The sequence below is a fragment of the Pseudorca crassidens genome, chromosome 8 (genome assembly GCF_039906515.1).
Source record: "Pseudorca crassidens isolate mPseCra1 chromosome 8, mPseCra1.hap1, whole genome shotgun sequence".
In the NCBI taxonomy this organism is placed as follows: Eukaryota; Metazoa; Chordata; class Mammalia; order Artiodactyla; family Delphinidae; genus Pseudorca; species Pseudorca crassidens.
Window position 1 is genome coordinate 51,932,069 of NC_090303.1, and position 20,453 is coordinate 51,952,521.

Here is a 20,453-nt window from a genome sequence, read left to right on the forward strand (position 1 = left end):
CAACCACTACCCTTGAAATGAGCCATTAGTGATACTGGGTGATTCTACTCAGTTTCCCTTGTCTTTTCCATTTCTTATTCCTCCTCTTAGCCCTTTGTTTTCTCGTTTTCTCCTTAAAGCTCCAACATCTTCTCTTCCTTTCTCATTCTCAGGTGCCGACTTTGCTTTTTATTTTACTGAGAAAACAGAAGAAATCAGAGAAGAACTTCCACAGTCTCCAAATACTGCATCTGAAAACATATCCGAATCATGAGTCAAATATTCTTACCTTCCTTCCTGTTTTAATGGATTAAAACTACCATGCTCCTATCTAATGGCAACTTTTCAGGGGACTGCATCTCTTCTCATCTACTCAAGGACATTGCTCCAGCAACTGTTCCTCTCTCTTTAATCAGCTATTTTTTTCCCTTTCTCCTCAATCACTTCTATTAGCACAGAAATACAATGTGATATCCTTGATCTTAAACGAAAACAAACCAGCAACAACCAAAATCCACTACTTGACTCCCTACATCACCCTTTAGCTACCACTGTACTTCTCCTCTTTCAAGTACGACTCAAAATAATTCCTCATTCTTCTCCTTCACTCTCTCTCAAATCCAATGTAATCAGTTTGTCTTTACCATCCCATCAAATGTGTTCTTGTGAAAGTCACCAATGATTTCACATTGTAAAATCCAATGATTTATTTGCACTTCTAATCTTTCTTGATTTATCAGAAACATCTGACAGTTTAATACATTCTCTTCTTGATACACTTTTATTATTGGCTTCTGTGATGCAATTGTTTGTCCTTTCCATATTTAATTTACCACTCCTTCACCTCCTTTGTTCTTCCTCATTTCTCTGACCTCTAAACATCGGCATTGGGCTTCCCTGGTGGCACAGTGGTTAAGAATCCTCCTGCCAATGCAGGGGACACAGGTTTGAGCCCTGGTCCAGGAAGATCCCACCTGTTGCGGAGCAACTAAGCCCATGCGCCATAACTACTGAGCCTGAGATCTAGAGCCCATGCTCCGCAGCAAGAGAAGCCACCGCAACGAGAAGCCCGTGCACCACAACGATGAGTAGCCCCCACTCACTGCAACTAGAGGAAGGCTGCGTGCAGCAACGAAGACCCAATGCAGCTAAAAATAAATAAATAAATTAAAAAAAAAAAGAAAAGCATTAAACATCGGCATTCTCTAGGCTCAGTTCCCAGGTCCCTGCTCTATTTACACTCACTATATTAATTTTTTTCAATATTTTTCACTGCAACCATGGTAAACATACACATACAACAACAATAAAAAAACATTTTACATTGTGACCCAAAGCATACATAGGTACTTGTGTGTATATGTTTTATATAATTGAACTTTTCCATTAATATTAAAATCCTGGTCCCAAACCAATAAATTGATTTCATGACTTAAAAAGAAGTTATATCTCATAGCTTGAAAAACACTAGATACTAACTAGATACTAACTACTGTATTTACATGTCTAGTTTTATCTTAGTTCCTGAACTCTAGATTTATATATCTAATCACTTCCTTAACACTTATATTTACACATTTAATAAGTGTTTTGCATATGACGGGAAAGCTGAATCCTTAAGTCGCCCACTCCTCTCCAGAAACTACTCCTTTGCGTTCTTTTTCACCCTAAGTCCAACACCTAAGTAAACAGTAACTCCATTCTTCCATTTGCTTAGGTCAAATTACCTGCAGTATTATCTTCCCTTGAAGGGCAAGTCCTTGCCCCTCTTTCCCTGTATTTCTTCTTCTTATATCTAGTTAAGGTCTGCTGAGGAGATAAATCTGTACCAGGACTTCACAATATTTCTCCAAATGGAACCCATGAATACAGAGGTGGCAAGACTGAATCAAACCATCCTCCAACTTGGCAAAGCTGGCAGTTGGGCAGGTGACCTTCACACTCTTGCCAGTTCTCCTTGGACACCTCTTGAAGACATCCACTGGAGAACTGTTGACTTTTTCTTTTGCATCCCACTTTCTTAAAAGGTGCTCAATCTGTTATCTTCACGATTCACTCTCTCACTTCCATCTGGCATCTCCCCTAATGTCACTTCAAAAGTGAGGTCTTCTGTGATTACCCTATATAAAATAACATCATCTCACTCCCCATGGAATTTCCTTGTCCTATTACCCTGGTTCATTTTTTTCTTCATAGTATTTACTACCGTCTGTATATTGTCTATTTGCACCAACTAGAATGTAAGGTCTATAGGAGTAATGATTTCATTTCTTTTTCCTCTGTTATACCCTAGCATTCAGAATACTGCCTGGCAGTGAAATGTTAATGAATGTCTATTTTTTCAGTAGTACCTACCCAAATCACAGGCTGAATCTAATGTTATCTATGTTGGGAATCACTACCTCTACTGGCTTCTTCTATATATATACCCTGTGCTTTTAAAACAATGTTTCTCAGTCTTTTTCTAATATCGTATGTGAGGGTTATAGGGTAGAGCATAATCCTGTCTGTACTGGTGACTAATATAAACCATCTATACTATTCTAGGATCAAGCTGAGCCATCAAATGTTGTCTCTTGGATCACAGTACCTTGGCTGCCTTTGGAACAGTTTTCACTGACCTGTACTTTGGTAATCTGCTATCAGCTTGGATAAATGATGCTTCACAAAACAGATTTATATCATCACCATTATCATAGTAGTAAGACTACTTTAAAAATGTCACTTATGAGTCTTTACTATCTTCTAGGTGCTTTATATGTATTAGTTCATTGAATCTTCACAAGAATTACTATTATTTCTATTATTCTCCTCCTTTAACATAGAGGGAGCCGAGATTGAAAACTTAAGTAACTTTCCTAAGATCACAAATCTAGTAAAGCAGAACAAGAATTTAAAGCATGGTAAATCCTATACCAAACCTCATGTTCTTAACTACTATACTATGATGCTCTGCTATAAACATTTCACTTGAGAAATTTATGTAAAAGGTTAAGTACAAAAGAAAACCTGCAAGTCTCTAAAAGAACTAGATAGTGAGAGCTATATAAAAGTGATGGAGGGCTTCCCTGGTGGCGCAGTGGTTGGGAGTCCGCCTGCCGATGCAGAGGACACGGGTTCGTGCCCCGGACCAGGAAGATCCCACATGCCGCGGAGCGGCTGGGCCCGTGAGCCATGGCCGCTGGGCCTGCGCGTCCGGAGCCTGTGCTCCGCAACGGGAGAGGCCGCAGCGGTGAGAGGCCCGCGTACCGCAAAAAAAAAAAAAAAAAGTGATGGTGCCTCACTTTTTACTGTGAATTAAATATTCAATTCAGATATAGAGGTGAGTAGGTCTTTATGGCCCACATATTTCCTTGAGTCTTGACCTCCTCATCTAATTTATGTTTAAACTAATTCCTTATGCATTTCCTGTAAATTCTGTCACTCCTTCCACTTTAAAATGCATATACTCCACTATGATTGTTACACTGTAACAGTTTAAATATTATAAAAAACAAGCAGACAAACTCAGAATTCAACTGTTCCAAAATAAGAACCCAATTAGGTGTAAGTATTTTAAAAGAGAATACAGAGACAAAAGAAATGGAATCATAACGGTATACTAGGTGATATGCTCGGTGCTCAGGAGATTACAAGAATAGCTCTGGGCATAGCAGCCAACAGCATCTACAGTCATTAACATCACAGTAACTTCTCTGGGAGGAGGTAGGCAAAGGTAATACATAGAAGACCAAGCACTTTTCTCACTTCCTACCATATCCCCCACCTTTAAGGAAGGCCAAACTCTTTCCTATGGTACTACTCACAAGGTTAACAAATTTATAACTCTGAAAAGTTTCTAATTACTATTCTACATCAAGAGAAGAATGCGTTACTCAAAAGAAAAATTCACAGAAAATTCCATTCAAAGGCAATTGTGGTTAATACCAGTATTTGACAACTTAAATGAGCTATGTATAAAATTTACAACAAAAAATAAAGTGCATTACCACCAATAAAACGTATATTTTTTGAAGGCTAAAAGGGAATACAGACCACAATAACCTTCCAAATAAACTATAAACTTACCTTAGCTACTTCTTCTTCTAATCGTTCTTGGTACTGTTTTTCCAGCAACTTAACCATATTTGTTTCCTGTTTCACTCCAAATTCACCAGAAAACTGAATTAAAAAGCAAAATATGACATGTTTATTTACACTAATTATACACCACTTATTTTTAAACTTCTACTCTCAAATATCTTCAAAAGATTACTATTTTTTAGAAAGCTTCTGAAAAATTTTAATAAATAAATTTCTGCTCCCTTTATTAAAAATAATTATAGTGAATAATTCTAGTGTACAATTCTACTAAATAATTGTACTTACTACAGTGAACTTAACAAAGATGCAAAGTGAGAAATATATTTATAATTACTAACACACAGTTCTAGAGTGGGGAAAAGATACTTCTTAAATATAATTAATAAGATGTGCATGTATTTAATTTTAAATAATGTTAACAGTGGCTATCTTTGCTCATGACATTATAAACAAATTTCTTTTCTTCTTGGTACTTATTAATAGTATCCAGTTTTCTACAAATACAAATTACTTTTATAAACAGAAAAAAGAAGAATGGGTATTTAAATGTAAACATGTTCTTGGCAAGAAAGTACTTCTTTATTTACCAATTATCTGAATGTCATCCAAACAGATATTCCATGTGGGATGAATGTGGAAGAATTGAGAATGTGGCCAATGTCTCTCTTCTATATCCAGAATGAGAGACAGCAATGATCTTTTTCTGTAGGACTTAAGAACTAAAAATTTACTGAGTGAAGATCAGGGTTTTACAGTTATGTTTGAGAAAAGTGGCCACAAACTGGGAATATATACAGTGCTGAGGAGAGGCAAAAGGTGGTTTAGCTAGATGAGATATACTGTAAAAGATGAGGGGCTTTTCTATAGCATATGGCCTGTGCTGAAGAAAGCCTCATCCAATGTCCCAGCCCTAGCATACTGAATTTTGGGAATTCCTAAATACTATTCCAGAGACAGCCTAGTTCAATTCCCCATGGTAGGAAGGAAAGCTGTTTCTCTTTTCTGAAACTAATTTGTTATAAAGTTCAGGGCACTGAAACTAATTTGTAATACACCCCATGTTATATAAAACAAGACAAATTTTAAACTAGAATGTATTTAGGGGGAAAAAACACCTCTCAATTTTAACTTTCTTCTGTTTTTCCTATGCTATGAAAGTACATCAAATTTCTTCACTTATATATTCTTCTGGGTCTTTTACATAATGTATTATCCTCATATTTACTATACTTAATTCTTAGCAACTATTTATTGGATAATTATTAAACCACAGACATAAAAATGATAGTAACAAAAATAAAATCAGTGTACATAACAGTTTAAAGATATAATACCTCTGTTGCACCATCGATGTTCTGTTTTAGACAACTTCCAGGATATACTGTTTTCTGTACATCAGATTCAGTAATTACCATTGAATCAATGGAAAAGCTAAAAATAAATAAAAGAGGATGAAAGAATTAGTGTTGTGTGTAAATTTTACTGTTAGTCCAAATTTACAGCATGCATAAAATGTGTATTGGGGCAATGGAAACAAGAATGACAGGTCAAGAGTTACAGGTATTGTAACTTAAGTCATATTTTTGACTGATTAAAAATAAAGCAGCAGAATTAAATGATAGAATATTTTAACAGATTATCCCTGAATTTTATGCCATTGTATAAAGTCTACTACAAAAGCATGACATGGAGCTGTTTATAAGTATTAACTTTTTTTTTTTTTTTTTTTTTTTTGGTACGCGGGCCTCTCACTGTTGTGGCCTCTCCCGTTGCGGAGCACAGGCTCTGGACGCGCAGGCTCAGCGGCCATGGCTCACGGGCCCAGCCGCTCCGCGGCACGTGGGATCCTCCCAGACCGGGGCACAAACCCGTGTCCCCTGCATCGGCAGGCGGACTCTCAACCACTGCACCACCAGGGAAGCCCAATAAGAAATAACTTTAAATACATGTTCATAGGAGTGAACATGGCAGTCAATAAGCCTCATTTTTGCAGGGTGGGAGAAAACTAATGGTTTTAGTTGAAAGGTATTAATACATTTCCAGTGATTATTAGAGAAACTCTAAAAAAGCATGATGAGCTGGCAAAAAGCCCAAGTGCAAGAACAGCAAAGTAGGTCTACACTTCCAGAAAACTTCCTTTTCTTCATGCTTTGGAGAGAAAACATCACTAATTAAAGGAAGGAAACTTGAAATACTGTAAGTGGTTATGAAAGAGTTCTTGCTATATACCTATTTTCTTTCTTATCAAAAAACCTAAAGTAATAGTTTCCAAATATCAATCTATGGACTGCCCGCTTCAGAATTACCTTGTTACAAATACAAATGACCAGAATCCATCTCTAAGCTACTGAATCTAACTCTTCAAATGTAAAATCCAGTAACCTGTAATTTCAATAATAAGAATGAAAAAATAATAATTTCAAACACTAATAATTTCAAAAACCTCCAATGTTTTTAATGCATGGTAAAGTTTGGGAACCACTGACCTCAAATAAAATGGAAGCCTTATAAGGCTGTGCCAATGCTGGATAAACAATTCCAAAGCCTACATACAGACCCTGAATAAAAGATGGAGAAACAGAATGCTTCCGAAGAAGTGTGGAAATTCAGTATTTTGTCTCCAAAAAAACCCAAAACAAAACAAAAAACCCCCTTGTCTTTAGGTTCCAATAACAAGTGCCTATAGAGGCATTACTCTTAGAGCAGCAGAGCCAGTCAAAGTTAGGTTAAATCTCTGAGGACTTTATAGAGCTAGTTACATACTACAGCACACTTCCCTACTAAATTATAAACTGTTCATTCATTTAACAAATATTTATTGAGCACCTACTATGCATAGGGAATTATTATAGGGTTTGGGATACAGTGAATAAATAAACAAAAATCCCCTTGCAAAGCTTGAACTCCTTCACAGGGGACAGATAACAAAAACAAATAAATAAACCTCCCCTCCAAATATAATATAGACTTGTTTTTATTTTATATAAATATATAGTTTTAAATATATAAAACAGTTAATATAGAAAAATGAAGCAGGAAATTCATATACAGAGTTATAAGGGATGATTTTAATTTCAATAGGGTGATCAGGATAGGCCTCATGAGAACATGACATTTGAGTAAAGACCCAAAGGAGGTAAGTGTGTTGGGCATGGAAATAACTAGAGAAATATCATTCCAGGTAGAGGAACAGCAATGAGAGAGAAATTCATAAGGCAGAAGCATACTGATGGTTTGAGTATCTCGAGGAGATTATGTGGCTTTACAATAGTAAGTGACAAGCAAGTCCGCAGGAGATAAATTCAGAGATAAACAGGGACCCATTATATAGGTCCAAGTAAGGCACAGTAAAGACAGAGGAGCACTAGAACAGCATGATTTGTCTTAAATTTTAAAAGCAAAGTTTTAGAACTGTGTTGAGAACAAACTTTAGGGAAGAGTTAGAGTAGAAGCAAGGAGATCCATTGTTGCAGTAATCCAAGTAAGACATGATGATGGCAGGGACCAGGGGATGAGAAGTGGTACAGTTTAGATTTATTTTTTAAGTTGAGATAACAGCATTTCTTGATAGACTGGAAGTGAGGTTTGAAAGAGGAGTCACCAGAGATGGAATTAGATGGCTGCAGAGGAGCAAATTTTGAGGGGAAGATCAAGTTGTATTTTGGACATGGTGAATCTGAGCATTAGACAACCAAGTGAAGAAAGTCCAGTATGACTGGAATGATCATATCTTATATTCTTTGTGTACTCCCCATATCAAAGTAGCAAAGACTGGACATACAATAAACAAGTAACATGCACACCGCCTGATTTAACTTAGCATATTCATAACAACAAGCATCTTTATAAAATAAAGGTGTAAGTAAAATTCCTATTATAAAATGTATGTGGTTTACATTAACATTTACTTCACACATTTCAGAGATGAAGAATTATCTCCTGTTCTTATTTCTTGGCAATGCTATAGCCCATCTCTTTCAAGCAAATTTGCTTAAGTTACACTTTTTTCTTAAAACAACCATACTATGATTGTTACTAAGCTACAAATACTATTGAATGAAATTATAAGTAGATGGATACCTTGGCTGAACTGTAAACTCATTAACAGCTTGCAGCCTTTCCTGCAAAGAATGAATCTCTGCCCCATAGTTTTCTTCAGTTTCTTTCAGTTGCTGCTGCAAAGAGGATACGAGGTTTTCTAATTCTTGAACTTGTCCTTCAAGTTGTTTAATTTTTTCAGTATCTTGCAGAGCAGATAACTTTCTTTTATGACAAACATCTGAGTTACATGAATGGAAGAAAATGCACATTTCAATACAAATTTCTTAGTGAAATACCAGTCACTGTTTTGAATGTACAGAAAATATTAATTCTTCTTTGAAAAATGTTTTTTAGTAGTAATAACTCAGGTATCAATTTAAACTCATTTAGACTTATGATAACAAGAAAACATGAATAGTGTAATTCAAGATCATTTCTTCTATCTTCATGGCGGCAGTACCCCTAAAACTACCAATTTTATGTCTTTAAATTGAAAATAATGTATAACCAGAGAATGTAAGAAGTGGGAAGACATGAGTAGTCTAAATCTTTCATTCTAAGGATGAGAAAACTGAGACCAAAGAGGGTTACAGTGAAATGCCCAATGCACTACGTTGTCTCAAATTTTAAAGTAAAAAATCAAATTACTGAACATTTGGTATAAAAACACCACATTACAGTATATAATCAAAATTTACCAGTGTCTTGAAAATCTGTCATCTGAGGATGGGTTGACAAAAAGTCTGTTTCCTCTTTTGGTAGGTTTTCTTCTGCAAATTCAAGTTTCACATCACCTGTCTGCTGTCTTTGAATCTATTGAAAATAACAGAAGAAAAGCAGTGACATAAATATATGACCCAGGATTGTGAAAACTATATAAAAGCAACTTTACCTTTAAAATGTTTCCTCCAAAATCACCTAAAATTGTGACACTCTAATACAAATATTTTCCCAAGTTATTCCACGCTCTCTTTTGACACAGTGACTCACATCCCATTCCCTTCACAGCATTGATATTATATTAGTAAACATAATGTTCTTTCATAACCAGAAGGAATTTCATTTTACTATAAAAATAGGAGCTGCACAGAATTTGGTATAAAGTTCACAATAATATTTAAAGTATGACTTGATCTCTGAAATTTCAACTCATACACAGTAAATTTTATATTATCAATACTTAATAACATACCTATTTCTGCTATTAATCTCTGGATATACCTCACATACAACAAGGTAACTGACAAATGTATGCTGTTCTTTATATAAAAGGAAGGAAAACAGCAAAAACAGATAAACCTCAGCTTATTTCCTTAATTATTAAAACTAGGCAGCAATATGTCAGATGTGTGTGTATTAATTCAGTCATTCCTCAAATATTTAATAATCGGTCTACTATGTGGCCAGTATTGTGACAAGGGAGAGTAAGAAGAGTAAGAATATAAAAAGAGTAAAAAAAAAAAAAAAAAAAAAAAAAAAAAAAAAAAAAAGGTGTATCTGCCCTCACAGAATTCATCAACTAATTGGGGAAGTAAAATTAAACAATTAGAGAAGTATTAAACTATAATGTTTGACTAAAGGGCAATAACAGAAGAAAGACTGATGTGGATCTGAGTAATTATGGAGGAAGTCAAATTTTATTTGGGCCTCCAACATTTTGGGCAATGATTAGGAAAGTTTACATGGAAGAAAGAATAAGAACATTTGTGGAAGAATGACCTGCTATAAGTAGTGAAGACAATGATCTTGAGGGACGGGGGAAATTGCGCCAGATAAGTAAGACAGGTAGGTATAAAGAGCACCGTAAAAGCAAGGGATGAGTTTGGACTTGCTATACTAGATGAACAAAGGATACTGTAGAAGGAGGTGAGCAACAGGATAAAAGCTATTTCCCATGAAAGCTATTTCAGTTGGTACTACTCTTATCACGTCCTCTACCTCACTCCTACCCGCTGTGTACATTTCAACCAAGGATCTTGCCTCCTACTTCCTAGAGAAAATAAAGCCCATCAGGTAAATACTTCAGTTTACAGCTCAACCTTTCTATACTGTCACTTAATTCATTCAGTAAACATATAGTAAGCCTTTACCATGTGCTAAACAAAGCACTGTGCTAAGAAGAGGAAATGGAAATAAAGAGAAGACTTCCTGATTCTGAAGAATGGAACAGGAAAGAAAGGAAGGTAATCAGGTATTTAAAATAACGGAGAAAGGTAGGTGAAAAAAAAAAGTACAGATATTAGGAGAATGGAGGGAGAAATTTCTAGTCTAGGAGGATAGGTAAAGAAGATGACACAAACGACAAAGTGAGAGAGTGGCATGGACATATATATACCACCAAATGTACTAGCTAGTGGGAAGCAGCCGCATAGCACAGGGAGATCAGCTGGGTGATTTGTGACAACCTAGAGGGGTGGGATAGGAAGGGTGGGAGGGAGATGCAAGAGGAAGGAGATATGGGGATATATGTATATGTATAGCTGATTCACTTTGTTATAAAGCAGAAATTAACACACCATTGTAAAGCAATTATACTCCAATAAAGATGTTTAAAAATAAAAAAGGTGACACAAAAGAAATAACATTTGAACCAACTGGAATTATAAGTAGGAATACACTGAGCAAATCGGAGGGGGAAGGACAGTGTTAGACAGAAAAAACAGCATGCAAAAAAGCCCCAGGGGTCTGAAAGATATGGGTGTATTCTGGAAACTCTAAGTATTTCAATATGGCTAAAATGAGGAAGAGGATTAGTAGATGAGGCTAACAGATTAAGCAGTGATGTACGGCCACTGACTCATCCCAACCAACGTCTGGGATGCCTCTACAGTTGTAGCCAACTTGCTGGGATAAAATGTGAAATTCACTTTTTTATCTATTGTGCAGAAAAGAGTTAACACAGAAGTTGTGAGATTTCTATCTCTTTAAAAAGGCCTGCTTACAAGTCTGCCTCTTGGCTGGCATCTGGAAACTTAGCTGGTAGACGGTTCTCTACACTAATATAAAAGTTCCCCTAAATTGTAAGGGAGTCTCATGTACAAGCAATATGGTTTATGCTGAACACATGCTTTCTTCCTGGAAGTCTGAATTTGGTATGTTCTGGCAGAGGATGCCCATTTGGCTGACACCTAATAAAAAAGAACCATGGTTTCCTAGGCTTAGGTGAGCTTCCTTAGTAGTCAAAACTTAGCACGTATCGTCACAACTGCAAGAGGAATGAAGTGTGTCTTCCTGTGACTCCACTAGGAGAGAATTTTAGAAGTTTGTGCCTATTTCCTCCAGACTTTGCCCCATGCTCCTTTTCAAACCTTTATGGGGCTGATTTTGCTTTGTATCCTTTTGCAGTAATAAATCTTAGCCTTGAGTACCACTATTATGTTGAATCCTGTGAGTTCTTCTGGTGAACCACTGAACTGAGGAGTGGTCTTAGGGACCCTCAGCACACCCATACTCTGCCTTATTATACAGACATGTAAGGTGTAAGTTTCACTGATACAGGGAATGAAAAAAATAATGAGTTGTCTTGGTCTTGTTCCTCTCTTTTTACTTCCATATCAACTGACTACCAAATTCTTTAGGTCCTTCCTTAAAATATCTTATGAATCGTCCCTTCTTATTTCCTACCTCCCACTGCCACCAGACTAATCTCCCTAAAAGTTCAACTTCATGATGTCTAGATCGTGATCACAAATCTCCAACAGCTTTTTTTTTTTTTTTTTTTTTGCATTACGCGGGCCTCTCACTGTTGGGCCTCTCCTGTTGTGGAGCACAGGCTCCGGACACGCAGGCCCAGCGACCACGGCTCACGGGCCCAGCCACTCCACGGCATGTGGGATCTTCCCGGACCGGTGCAAGAACCCGTGTCCCCTGCATCGGCAGGTGGACTCTCAACCACTGCGCCACCAGGGAAGCCCCTCCAACAGCTTTTTAATGTCCACAAAAGTGTCACCTAGCATTCAAAGTTTGGTACAGTCTAATCTCTCTAATCTTAAAGTCCATTACTCTTTGAGCAATATGTCCCTAATATATCGCACTTACACCTCCAAGACTTTGATCATATCACCTCTTCCACCTGGAATGCTATTCCCCTTCCTCTTCCTTACGTAAACCTACACATCTTTCATGGTCCAATTCAAGTCCCACTTCCTCCAAGAATTCTTCCTTAATTATTTGCACCTATACTCATCTACATATTTGCTTAATTCCAAAAGTACTTGGCTTTTATTTTATTTTTTATTTTTTTGGCTGCACCTTGCAGCACGTGGATTGGAGTTCCCCGACCAGGGATCGAACCCATGCCCCTTGCAGTGGAAACACAGAGTCTTAACACCACTGGACCGCCAGGGAGTCCCAAAAGTACTTCGCTTTTGAATACTAATTAAATGTTGCCTTGGATAACTATTTTTTATATATATATATATACATACATATACACACATATTTCTTGAATTAGCCTATGAAGTCCATCAATTTATCAATTCCTTCTGTCTAGTAACTATTTACACTGTATACTGCTTTATTCCCAGTATACAGTACAACCTAGCATATAATTAGCAAATAAAAATTACTGGCTGAATAACTGAATGAGAACAAGGTATACATCTTTCATTTCTTTTGTACTCCCTTCAGAGTGTATTTCAGTATGATGCGAGATCAGGAGTTAGGGGAGAGAATTGTCTAGGATGATATGATGCTCAAGTTTCTGGTTGAATGTCACTCTTCAAAACTGAGAAGGGAGAGAAGCTGGTTTAAGGGGAAGAAATTAATAAATTCAATTTCAATGTCGACTGAGACATACATAAAGGATACTCGAGTACAGATATCCAATTAGATATACGACTCTGCAGCTCAGGAGTAAGAACTGACTAGACACAGAGACCTGGAAGCCATGGAAGTGAATGAAGGCAGCATACAGCATAATTAGCAGATCAAGCACAGATTCTTGGTGACTATAAATGGGTGGGCAAAACCCACAATGAAGGCTTAAAAAGCCGCAGAATTGAAGCCACAGAAGCTAAGGGAAGAAAATATTCTAAGAAAGTAGTTAATACTACAAAATAAAAAAAGAACAGAATTAAAAAGAAAACTAGTTCAAGATAACACTGAGCATGTGTTTACACCTACAGTTGCAAAGTAGAAGTTTGACTTTAATTCTAGGCTACAGAAGTATTCTTTTGGGTACCAAACAGTTTTTCTTGTTTTTTTTTTCCTTCCTAATTGTTTCCCAATTAGGGGGGAAAAATCCTTTTTATTTTTAATACTTCCCAACACTTAAAAAAGCAAAAGACCTCACATAAAATTGATAAACTGAAGGAATAAACAACACTGGGCCCTGTTCCTACATGACAACAACATGTGAAGCTGAGCAGTCTCTGCCCCCTTTAGATGAGGTATGTTTTCTCCAGGTTTCACTTTTCCAGCTTTCACTTGGCCTTCTTCACTTACTTTATGAGTTGAGCTCACGTAGGCATTTATGTTCATGATCTCTGACATATATCTCTCCTCCCCCCCCATGACTCAATTAAAATCATAATGAATCTTTAAAAGGTATAAATCCATAATAAATCAAAAAATAAAAGAGACTAAGAAAGATTTCAACAGAAAAGGTGTGGCAGAATACTGATTAAGCAGGGTGGAGGAAGGAGCAGCCTAAAGCACACGTGAAGGGAGCCACAGTTATAGCAGACAGTTAGCTTACCTAGTAGAACCCTAGAAAGGCCCCAGGCTCAGAGAGAGATCAACGACAGGTAGAGATCAGAAAACAAATATATTGACCTTTAACTAATCACAGTATAGCCCTTTCTGCTGATTCAGCCAGGAAGAAGCCTGGTGGCAGGTAAAAGTTTTTCTCAAAACAAACTGAAAGAAGTGTCTGGGGAGAACTAAGGAGGCAAGTGTGGGTGTTTGTGTTCCAGAGTAGCCTCCCACATTCAGGCACTGGGGAAGGGAGGTTTGCGTCTCACCAAAGGAAACTGTTCCCCACTCACTGTCCTGAAAGGAAAGAGGCAAAATGACAAACATCACTGTAGTGACTTGCTTACTGTAACCCCTCCTACACTATTTAATAGTTTCAACTATGTACTGCCATAAGGAACACCAACATATTTTTGAAAGAATACAAGGATGGAAGGTAAGAAAGCAGAAAGAAAATTTGATAATTAAGAATTCACTGGTAACTTTCACCAAAGAAAGTTTAGTGAAGTATAAGTTTGGAGCTTGTTTACAGTGGGTAGAAGAGAGAGCAAGACAGGAAGAGATGGGAAACTATGACTACAGTCTATTCATTCCTTCAAAGAATATGACAATGAAGTTGAACGAAAACCACAAAGGGAGATATTAGATTCAAGGAAGACTGGTTATGTTCTAAATAGTGGAGACAAGAGGAATATGCAAGGGGCAAGAAAGACAGAAATAAGAAACACAGACAAAGAGGCTGAAAGCACAGAAGGGAGGGAAGAAACAGGTTATCAATCTTAGAGGAGACAGAAGGTGATGTTAACAAAAGGACAGGAAATAAAATAACCTTGGTTATAAAAAGGGATAACTTCTTCTGAGACAGAGGAAAACAGAGTATTTTCAGATTTAAAGAAATACATATGGTCTAGAGGTAGCAAGATGAGATAATTTATAACTGATAGCTCCCATACTCACAGAAAAATGAGAAATAAGGCCATCTGCAAAGAAAAAAGGGGAGTAGAAATGGAATGTATGACTCGAGGGAAGTTATAACATTAGGTAGCATCCACTGAGGGGACTATGAGAGAATAAATGACAACATAAAAGAATTGTCACGTGATCCTGAGGGTCCAGATGCAGTCAGAGACCATGATTATGCAGTGTCACCAAACCACATCACCATCTAATTTTCTTAGCAGCCCTCAGAAACCCAAGTATGAGTGAAGAAGAAGGGTTCTCAGAGGCAGGATAAGGGCAGCAGAAAAACAAGAAATCTAGACTACTAAGGGTACTGGTAAGAAAACGGTATGATGATACTGAATAGGGTTCAATATCTAGCTATGAATGGAAGGAGAAAGAAAACTAGTAATTGTAGAGAAATGTGGAATTAAAGAAGGGCTTTGAATCTATCCACCATCCACCTGTCCTCCTACATAGTTATCTGTAAGATACTGGGATAGGTTTATAGATTTTAGGAAAGGCTGGATAAGGTTGTGCTTTAATTGCACAGAAAGAGGAAGAGAGAGGGAAAGGAGAAAGGGGGTAAAATAGAATGGGAAAAAGAAGGAGGGGAAGAGAAAGAGGAAGAACTAATACACGTCATTTTTCTGATGTAGTTAATAAATTATATGATGCCATCTATACTCGCTTAGTTTTCTATGTGCACATTTCTAAAACAACTACTTGAAAGAAATTTTATATAACACACCATGTGAAACCAGCTATATTCTAAACAACTAATCACATTTTTCTCTAAAACAGACTCACTGCTTTAAAAAATGTTATATGTAAAATTAAATGCAACTGTTTCACAAAGTTTACAATTTGACATTTTATATACATTTTAACTTTATCATGACTTCAAAAACTCTCTAAAGGGGTAAAGAGTATTCAAATTGCAGAAATTCCTTCAGCTCACTGATACTATATATATATGTCACTTTTCCCTAATTTTCTTTTCATGTTCACTTATTTTAGAAATTTTTGGTTGATGAAATAGCTTACAAAATAGCAGGTAATACAATAAATGCAAACATCATAATACATTTTCCATTTTACAGACCTTACTTAATCGTGACTGAAGTACCAAGAGTTTGTTGTATTCTTCTGTTACTTTGTTGAGAAGAGTTTGCACATTTTCCTGAAAATCTAAATGATAAACAATTATAATAATTTCACTCTACAATAAAAGTCTGCTTCTTTCAATAAGTATTATTCATCAATTCATAACTTCAGAAAATTGCCTGCTAGAAGTAAAATTCATAGATTTAGTAACCAACAATTAAAACCTCAATAATGTGGAACACCTGCTACAAAGATTAATTTGACAATTTCACATTAAAATACATTAATTTCTTTTGGCATTCATTAATTTGTACATATTTGTTCATTCTTCATACAAATGGACAGGGGTATGAAACATTTTATCTGTGAAGGAATATCAAAAAAATTAATTGAGGTTATAATTTGTAAAAATGAAATATAGGATTCCTATTAAGAAAGATAACTGAATGTCTTATTCTTTAAAAAAAAAATAAAACCCCGACAGACTTATTCAATAAAATACCACAACTTTTAAAGGTTTGGATCTATGGTATAAAATTAAGAATTATAGTGAGGAAAAGATGGAAGTAGAGGAACAGAGGATAAAGAGACAAGGAAACTTGTAGACAGCTTTGGTTCTCTTTATATCACAATTACTGCATTGTAAAACTAAAAATGTACATTAAAGATTTAAGATTTCATGAACCTGAAAAAACAAGATGTTAAGATAACTCAAATTGGCTAAGTGATAAAATCATGAATTAACAGAGAAAGTTTATCAATTCATTTAAGAAAATTACTCTGTTCAATAATGTGGTAAAGCCTTTATTACCTTGAACTTCATATTTATAATCTTGCAATTCTAGTTCTTGATTTACAGAAGTGTGAACACCGGAAGTCTCTTTCTCTTTCTCTTCTACATTTACTTCACATTTTAAAGCAGAAGTATAATGTTCACCAAGGACACTGCAAAAAGTCTGTTGACAACAAAATTAGGTATTTTATGAAATTAAAATTTTGATTTCTGCCACTAAAGATCATTGAACACTATTTTTCTATATGCAAAAGACAGTCAAAATGGCACAGAAAAATCAGTAAGAAAACACTCTTCTGTATACCAAATCAATCTGCAAAAGAAATAACCAAGTCTAAATCTTTCTCTCTCCACATGTAGAATGTGAAATTCTTCTTACACCAGGAAAATATTGATAGTCTTCATTATCTACAGTATATATCAAATATATCTATCAAATTATAACTTTTTGCTTCTTCCTCATAATGAATATATCTTGTACTTTAATCTACCACTTTCTGGCTTGGATCCTATTCTGATGTTATCTCTATAAGGTCAACTACCCTTGTGAAAAACACCAAAAGATGAGGACAGAAGTTCAAAAAGTAGTCTATAAATTCTATAGAAATTACAATATATGAAGTAGGAGATCACATACATAGACTTTAACATAAGAGAATACTATTCTGTGGTTTACACATGGAAAAAAAAATATTTGACACATCATTCTGGTTTTTCTCCTGAGCAACAGATAATTTTATCATCACTTACAAATAACATACGCCACATAATCATCTGATAAGCCCTCTAAATAAGTTTCACCTGTGCCCCTCATGCAACTGGAAATAACAATCAACAACTCCTAGACTTAACCAGTTTATTGTTGCTATTTCTTGAGATTTGCCTAAAAGTTAAACTATACTATTAATAATTGACTTGATTAAATTTTCAACAGTCCCTAAGGCAGAATTTTATCATAAATTGATAAATTGATTCAGGTTGGTAGAAACCTGATCATCCAATTTACAGGTGAGGCAACAGACCCAGAAAGATGAAGTAACTAGTCCATAGTAACATCAATGATTAGTGACAAAACCAGGTTTCACGATGAACTCCAGGGGACCTCTCCATTACAAGCTGATTCATATTTCAACTTCAGATTAGGGGGTCAAGTAAAACCATTAATAGAAGAAAAGAAAATATAAAGTCAGCTTATAAATAAACTACTGTGACTTGGGCCCTCTTTCCATATTTACAGACTATCAACAATGGATATGAAAGGACAATCAATGTCTGAACCCTTCGGCAGAGGTGGAGGCTGAATGAATGTGGTTATTTCTGACTTTCTTTTGCTTTTTTGAATACTGTTTTTGAACTATTCTGTAGGTAATAAGAATCAGTAAGGGAGCTTTACCTTCCCAACTAATACCATGCTCCTCCCTCTTCGATTCACAAATACACAGGCTAGGATGGAGATCTGTGACAAGCCTAGGCATGTATTTTAAATTTTGAACTATTTCAAATATGCAGAAAAAATAGTTCATCTATTACCTAGCTGTAACAAATACTAACATTTTGTCATATTATATCCATATTTTTAAAAAGAAATAGAACATTACATACAGATTTGAAGATTTCTGAATTAAGTACTGCTTACCTATTTCATTCACCTGTCTCTCTGCCCAGAGGTGATTACTCTAACATGCATGTTTTTATACTTTTTCTTTTGAGATTTGCTGATATTAGTACACCTAGCAAACACTGCAATATGGTGTTCCACTGTACAGATATAACACAATTTGTTTATTCATTTGCCTGTAGATAAAAATCTGAGTTGTTTCTAATTTTCGACTTAACATAGACGTTCTTACAATGTACATATCTGGTTGTGCACAAATGTGAGCCTAAGTAGAAGTAAATGCCTGGGCTGTGTGATGTACATATCTTCAACAATATACCTTGCCAATCTGCTTCTCAAGGTAGTACACTCCCACCAGCAGTGTAGAAGCGCTCCTATTTCTTCTTCACAAATATATCTTCACAAATATAATTATACTTGGCATAATTAGTTTTTAGATTTGGCAATCTACAGTGTGAAATCTTATCTTACTAGTCTTGTGCAAGATCCCCAGGTAAGTCATCAAATCACTCAACCACCAAAGTGGGCACGGGTAGGAGACAGACCTGCTTAAGGCTCTATTGGTCCGTTTTTTTAAATTAGGCATAACTTTTGTGTATTCTACTGCTGAGATAATTTACCTAGATTTCTTTTGTTTCGAACTGATTATCAGGAAAACATTTTTTTTCTTTTTTTTTTTTTTTGCGGTACGCGGGCCTCTCACTGTTGTGGCCTCTCCTGTTGCGGAGCACAGGCTCCGGACATGCAGGCTCAGCAGCCATTGCTCACGGGCCTAGCTGCTGCGCTGCATGCGGGATCTTCCCGGACCAGGGGTCAAACCCGTGTCCCCTGCATCGGCAGGTGGACGCTCAACCACTGCGCCACCAGGGAAGCCCCAGGAAAACATTTAAATGCTCATTTTAAACTTAAAAACTCACCAATATTTTCTAAATACAGTTCCGAGGTAAGACAGTAGGGAAAACTAACTCAGATGATTCTGCCTATCAAATTTGTAGTAACTTAAAATTTAGCGTTTCTTGTCTGAAAGTACTTTAAAAAAATATATACCTTTATTGGAGTATAATTGCTTCACACTGTTGTGTTAGTTTCTGTTGTACAACAAAGCGAATCAGCTATAACATATACATGTATCCCCATATCCCCTCCCTCTTGAGCCTCCCTCCCACCCTCCCTATCCCACCCCTCTAGGTCATCACAAAGCACCGAGCTGATCTCCCTGTGCTATGCAGCAGCTTCCCACTAGCCCATCCATTTTACATTTGTAGTGTATATATGTCAGTGCTACTCTCTCACTGAGTCCCAGCTTCCCCTTCCCTGTGTCCTCAAGTCCGTTCTCTACATCTGCATCTTTATTCCTACCCTGCCACTAAGTTCATCAGTAATGTTTTTTTAGATTCCATATATGTGCATTAGCATACGGTATTTGTTTTTCTCTTTCTGACTTACTTCACTCTGTATGACACTCTAAGTCCATCCACCTCATTACAAATAACTCAATTTTGTTTCTTTTTATGGGTGGGTAATATTCCACTGTACATATGTGCCATATCTTCTTTATCCATTCATCTGTCGATGGACACTTAGGTTGCTTCCATGTCCTGGATATTGTAAATAGTGCTGCAATGAACACTGTGGTTCATGTATCTTTTTGAATTATGGTAAAAGTACTTTTTAACTAATACCTTACCTGTGTAAAATGAGAACATTCTTCAGACACTGCCCTGTGAAGTTTTCCAATGAGCATTTGTAAAGGCTTCACTTCATCACCTAATAGAATAGATATTGCATTAAAATGTTCAGTTTACATACTTAGAAACTATTTTCATATTAAATCTATGTCAACTGGAAGCTTCGTGGCAATAAGATTAGTTTTAAATTCTTTATTTCTTTCAATGTTATTTTGTGCTGCTCAGTGTTAACCAGCTAAGATAATCTGCAGGATTTTCAATTTATATCCCACAAAATGGTACAAAGAAGTGACTTACAATTTTTGTTTACTACAACCCAATACTAGAAATACATCATACAGCATAACCTATTACATATATACATCCATATAAAACTGAAACAAAAATTTCACAAATCAACATTTACTCTTTCTACATGCTATGCACGCCAATGTGTTCTGTTCTACTTTATCACTGGACTGGCTTCATCGCCCATTAACGGACTCATTAATTAACTTGTAGTCTGAAACAC

General features: G+C 36.1%; 1 protein-coding gene across 13 annotated transcripts in view; it reads right to left on the bottom strand.

Annotated features, from left to right (window-relative positions):
* AKAP9 (A-kinase anchoring protein 9) overlaps nt 1-20,453 on the bottom strand; it is a 145,801-nt gene that overhangs the window by 74,368 nt on the left and 50,980 nt on the right. For all 13 annotated transcript variants that reach the window (XR_010945522.1, XM_067746429.1, XM_067746425.1 and 10 more), the window contains 7 exons: nt 19,942-20,021; nt 16,655-16,799; nt 15,842-15,927; nt 8,802-8,916; nt 8,143-8,341; nt 5,397-5,493; nt 4,048-4,140 (listed from right to left, as the gene is read on the bottom strand). Coding sequence is in view for 12 of the 13 variants with exons in the window: in XM_067746429.1 (XP_067602530.1) it covers nt 4,048-4,140; nt 5,397-5,493; nt 8,143-8,341; nt 8,802-8,916; nt 15,842-15,927; nt 16,655-16,799; nt 19,942-20,021 (815 nt within the window). In the remaining variant the exon portion in view is untranslated. The remainder of the gene's footprint in view (nt 1-4,047; nt 4,141-5,396; nt 5,494-8,142; nt 8,342-8,801; nt 8,917-15,841; nt 15,928-16,654; nt 16,800-19,941; nt 20,022-20,453) is intronic.